Genomic DNA, 6,179 nt, shown 5'->3' on the forward strand with positions numbered 1-6,179 from the left:
AATATATATACAGCTTATGAATTTATTTAAAATGACTTTACATTGATGAAAGTTGTGAATAGGTAGCATTAGGTTTGGTTACAACCACCTCAGAATTCCATTAGCCCAACATATTAGGCCAAAAATTTTTTCTCAACTTTCTTATTCAATTTTTATAATAATATCTTATCTTCTATTTTCAAATTAATTCATGTTACATAAAGTGTATGCATATGTATATATATATGCATAAATATTTGAAGGAAATATTTTCTACATTGAATGTATGGTTCTTGGTATTCATTTTTTAATTACATTATTAATATATATTTTTTGCATATAATTATTTTATGATATTGGATATTATAGTATAAATGCATTGGATGTATTTGTTGGAGCATGTTTATATTTAATATAACTATATATTAATTAATGTTTATTGAATAAACAATAGGGATGATCACAAAGTCCAAAGTCTTGTGTGGTACGGTTTTAAGATCATGTTAGGTTTTAGGAATAAAATAGTTTCTATCTCCCTCCTGACTTTTGATTGGGATATTTTATCTAAATTGTAATAAGCGTAGTCAAGTTTGGCAAGATTTATTTTTTGAAATAAAATTGTAAGAAAGCACCTACCTGATGGAGGTCCAAGAAGAGGCTCGTTGGACGAAGCTTACGGTGTAGAGCCCAAAAAACGAAGAGGGGTTATAAAGACCCATTTGAATGATAACAAATTAATAATTTGTAATAGGGTCACCTTAAATTGATCATTGATAATCAAAACATTTGCTATGGTCTGGCTCGTGACTAATATTTTGGTCACGCCTACAGAAACAATGGCTAATGACCATTGTGAAGCCATGGTTGATTTGTATTTGTCACGATTTTCTTCTTTAGCTATTGTGGCGGAAAATTTTATTTTTTGTAGTGATGTTTTAGATTTTTACACATTAGATTATCATCAAATAATTTTTTAACTAGATTTTTTTTAATAAGTGATGAATGTAATTGAAAGTGTAGAAGTTAATATATATATATATATATATATATAATAGATCTATTTTATTAAGTGAAGAATATAGATTCATAACAATATAATATATCCTAACTCATATTTACTTTTGAAAAAGAAAATCGACAATTTATATGCTTAACTAAAAATTAAATATTTTAGAAAAAAAATGAATACATATATTTTCATATTTTTTTTAAAGAAAACATTTTTGAAAAACGGATATGAAATTTTAATATTTAACAACTTAATATTATTAGCAAATTAATAAAATCTTTTATATGAATTTTAATGCGTGTTTATCGTACTCATTCATTACTTAACTTTGAGCTTATAAAATGTGATCGAATTTAAATTATTTAACTTGCTAATTATATTTTACCTTATTACAATTAAAATATATTTTTTAATTAAAAAATTAATTAAACTTAAATTATAAGGACAACACTGTTCAAATATTTATTGTAGGTGGTATACGTGTTTCATTTGTTAGTGTAGAATGATAAATATTACATTAGGAATAGTTGAACGGGCAAAATGTATTTAATCCAAAAACACACACACAAGAAAATGACTGCTGGAGAAAGCACAGAATACAAATTAGGGTTTTCACTTGAGTTTTGGTTATTTCATGTTTTCATTACAATAACTAAGGAGGATGCTCGGACAGAATATACCTACAATTGTACAAACAATTGGTGCCATGCTCATGCTATCATAATTCTTGATTCTCTGTGTATGATTCTGAAACAAGGGAGTAACGTAGCTGCATTTGCTCAATGCATACAACACGGTGTAAAGGAAAAGGAGGGGGAAAAAAGTGTGCAGACATAACATCTCTGTTGCGACGTGCAATGTGATGGTCGATCCTTGACCCCAGAAGGGCACTTGAGCGTATATTGATGTTCTCATAGTCCTCTTGTCGATCTGAAACGTCTACTGAAATAGCCGGATTCCCTGTGTTTAGCTAAAGCAGAAGCAGTGAAATGGCCAGGGTCGTTGCTGACAACTGACGCGATGCTTTAAAGAATATACTTACGGTAAATGATTAAACTGAAAAAGCTACAAGATCGATATCTCTAGCTCCAATGAGAGACGTTCTCCCATCAAACAGGTAGTTGCTCCAACGAGAAATGATCCGCCATGATATCTATGCAACTATGTAACTTTATCTCTTCATTTATCAACAAAGGGGTCAACTGCCCTTCCAACTTCAGAAACTCATTGCAATCAACAACTAAGCAAAAAAGCACCATAGGGTGCATCAGCTCGATCAACGACAGAGAAGGAAAACAATCTCAACGCAATCAATTATAGACTATTGAAATATAAGCGTGCCACCTTACAATCCAATGGTCTTGAATGGACTCACAGCCTTCCATCTAAGAATTACACAAGAAGACGTACAATACAGAACTAGAGAAGGGTACATAAGGTCATGAGAACAAACCAGAAACGGAGAATTATTGATCTACAAAATGTTGATCCATCAAACATAGACAACTCAGTTAACAAATCAACAACTAAATCAATGGCAACTCTTAGCCAAGCAATGTACAAACAAAAGTAGTTGATTGAAATATCACCAGAAACCACAATTTTTAAGTTCCTATAGCTCCTTTGCTTCGAATCCTTAAAAGTGAAAGGAAATAAACATTTTTCCCAGATTGTCTATTCTAATTCACAGCCAAAGGCAACGTCAAAATTCCCTAATGGATTTTGATTTTTTTTTTAAAAAAAAGGAAGAAAATATGGCCTCACTAACCATCTAGTCCATTACAACAAGCCCTAAACAAATTTCATAGACAGAAAAAGAAATGCTAAATCCTAAACTAACTGATCTAAGAAAAAATCAAGAGAGCAACACTGTAGGGAACTAACTACTCACCAATCACCACTATCCTACCCTATATTTACAAGCCACATTCACCGTGATTCCATCTCCCATCGGTATCTGCTTCTGCTTTCTCATCTCGATCACCTTTCTATGAGAATTCGAGTGCAACGTGCTTGAGAATGTTGGGCTACTTGCAGGCCGATACTCTGGCAGAAGCCGGCCTGACTTGTACCTCACCCCACAAGCATTGCAGAGTGTTTTTGGTCCCATAGGCCCTGCCCGCCACTGTGGGGTCTTGTCGGCTTGGCAGTGCAAGCACCTTCTCCCCAAACCAGCTCCACCGTTTGCTAACATTGGCAAAGGTGGCAATGCAAACGATGGTTCTTGTTTGTTCTTAACACTGACTTTGTTGGACCACAAGCAATGCTGGCTCACCAAGTCACCAAACCCGGCCCTTCTTCTTCTTCTTCTCTTGCTCCTGGCACGAACCGGATAGTTCGTCGGGACTTTGAAGCTGTCGCAGCAGCTCGCAACGGCACTGCCGTTGCTATTTGTATTGCTGTTGCTGCTGCTACTGCTTTTCTCAAGCACGGACACCGGGCTGTGCTGGTTCAAGATAAGTTCAGGATTGTCTGATAAAATGCCAAAGCAAGTCTCTACAGCCGGGAACGCGTCCTTGTTCGACAGCCATTCGAGCTCCTCCTCCACAAACTCCTGAAACACAATACCACAGCACAAATCAGAATTTGAACAAACTCCCATTTCAACTCAGTTCCAATGAAATCATCAACCACGACACGCCCAGAAACAAAAAATTACAACTTTGTTATACTCAACTGTCTGAACTAAGTTCCAGTTTCATCACTCCTCTCATAACCCGGAAATCCAGTGAACTAATAGTGAGTGGAGTTACTTGATATGAGTTCAAACACTGAAAAAGAATGAACAAAATGGGCTCAAAGAATTTAGAAAAAGACGCCTTCCCTAAACGCAGTTTACCTCTTAATTTTTCAAATTTGGTAGCATTAAGCCTTTTCATTTTTGTATATCAATGAAGCGGGACAGTATTCAAATGATGGAAAATTCTCACCGAAGCTAAATTTGACCAACCGATTACAAAGAAAGTGTATTTAAACTTATTAAATATTGGTCATTTTTTTTAAATTATAAATCAATCATATAAATATATTGTATTTTTAATTTTGTACCATATAATTAATTTAAGTTGAATTAAATCGGTCCGAATTAGAATTTCCCATAAATGATATACTGTGCTAAACATGCTAAAACACAACCAAATTGTGTTGGAAGACCCGTCTATTTTATTATTATTAGCTCTTGAAAAAATTAAAAAAATGAAAACAAACAAAGCCCAATTTTCCAACTGGCATTCTTGCAAGTGGACGGACACATTGGGGAATATATATATATTTGACGGGGACAAAAATGTCTTTTCATATGTAGGAAATTGGGCATTTGAGACAATTTGATTGGCTTCACCATTATAAGTAAGTGGGGGTATATATGCCCACATTATCACAAACGCCGAAAAGGACTTTTTAGCATTTAAATGTTACAGCTCATTCAGCGTTTTATGGGGTTGGGGGGACCGAAGACGCGTCCAAGAATTCCTCGAATTCCCAAAACTACCCCTAACCCGAATAATTAATTCCATTCCAGGACTACACTCGGCGAGTCTCATTCACCCAGTTCTAGGGTTTGTAAGGGCAAATTCGTCCATTTTCAAAAAATGTCCCGGCACTGGTAAATTACCAAAATGCCCCCCAGTCTGACTTTTCTCAGGAATAACACAAGACAACGCCGGCGACTTTGACTCGAACCTTCTCATCCCTGAGTCTACTCGGCGGGTCCCCACTCCGAGTCAACTCAAACCCGCCCGAGTCGGGCCGGTTCAATGCACGCAGGTCGGGAACACCCACAGACTCGCCCGAGTCACAGCCCCAAAAGCTTCCCCCTCGAGTTTTAAACGCAAACAGTCACACACAAAACAGGGTGAAACTTACAGAAAATGAACTGCTCCGGGCATCGAGGCGAAACGCCGTCGCCGCCGGGTTGGATGATTCCAAGGAGGAAGAAGAAGCGGAGGCTCTCTTGGAAATGGTGGGCTCCTCTTCTTCCTCACCTTCACCTTCTTCAAGAGTAAAGTCGAGGAGGTCGTCGTCAACCATGAAACACGCTTCCGCCGCCGTGTCCAAAATCTCCATTTTCTGTTCTGGTTTGGTTCGGTATGAGAAGAGAGAGAAGATGAAACGCTTTTAGTCTGAGTGAGAGAGAGAGAGAGAGAGAGAGAGAGACTCTCTTTCCTTCGCTTCCTTTTTTCTTATTGGGAGAGTGATATAATCACTGAGACGGACGTTCTTGAATCCTACGAGAGGCGAAGGTTTTCTTCTCCTTTTGTTGGGCTGTAACGGAGTGAATTTCCTTCACTGTGCGGGACCCACCGGAGGAGTTATTTCCTGTTCACTCGCTACAGGTTATGTTTACCTGTGACCTCACCCTTCTTTGATATTATTGGATCATCATTATTTTTGGGACATATTAAGCAATTTTGAATTATTCTTATCCATTCCACGTGTAAAAACATTTAATAATGTGAATTATGTCGAATCAGCATCCACAATATGTGAATTGGAAAGAAATTATCTTTTTTCAATCAATTGATTATAGTTAAATTAATAATTATTATTAAAATAGAATAATATTTACACATTGATATAGCATATACCCCTGACCGTATCTATTTAGATAATTGGGACGAGATTTGATTTATTAAAAATAAGAATATTGGTTATGAGAAAATCCAAATTTCAGGTAAGTAAATAAAGTAAGATTTTATGGAATTCAAGAATTCAACGATTATTGTAATTAATTATCAAAAATAGAAAATCGGATAGATTGGGATTTTTTAAATTAGGAACAATTTCTCTTTACAATTACTTAATTTAAAAGATTAAAATGCTCTACAGATCTGATGTTTGAATAAAAATTAATTTCTAACTTATTTTTTTCCCATAATTTCCAAACATTAGGTAAATTTATTCCACCTTAGATTTATTTAAAAATAGAGATAATAATTGTAGTAGTGCATGGATGTGATGTTGCCTTTAATCATTTTTTTCAATCTATGTTCTTGAAAAGTTTCCACATTATTTTATATTCAAATCTTCTTTTTTCTTCACAATGAGGTACAATCTTTTAATATTTTCAAATTTTGATTTATTTGAAATATTAATTGTAATTAATATTTTTTAAAAAATACACTTTAATTATATAACAAATATAATTTATTTTTGTATAATTAATTTAAAATGGACATTACTTTATATTATA

At 34.8% G+C, this 6,179-nt stretch overlaps 1 protein-coding gene across 1 annotated transcript; it reads right to left on the reverse strand.

Moving 5' to 3' along the window:
* Positions 1-2,546: 2,546 nt before the first annotated feature.
* LOC105158631 (GATA transcription factor 1) lies at positions 2,547-5,234 on the reverse strand. Its single transcript, XM_011075443.3, has 2 exons — positions 4,853-5,234; positions 2,547-3,542 (listed from the first exon to the last, which is right to left on the reverse strand). The coding sequence occupies exons 1-2, from the start codon at positions 5,051-5,053 to the stop codon at positions 2,889-2,891; spliced, it is 855 nt and encodes a 284-aa protein (XP_011073745.1). The 5' UTR covers positions 5,054-5,234; the 3' UTR covers positions 2,547-2,888.
* Between the last annotated feature and the right edge of the window lie 945 nt (positions 5,235-6,179).

Source organism: Sesamum indicum, linkage group LG3 (assembly GCF_026168435.1).
Source record: "Sesamum indicum cultivar Baizhima isolate 11 linkage group LG3, ASM2616843v1, whole genome shotgun sequence".
Taxonomy (NCBI): domain Eukaryota; kingdom Viridiplantae; phylum Streptophyta; class Magnoliopsida; order Lamiales; family Pedaliaceae; genus Sesamum; species Sesamum indicum.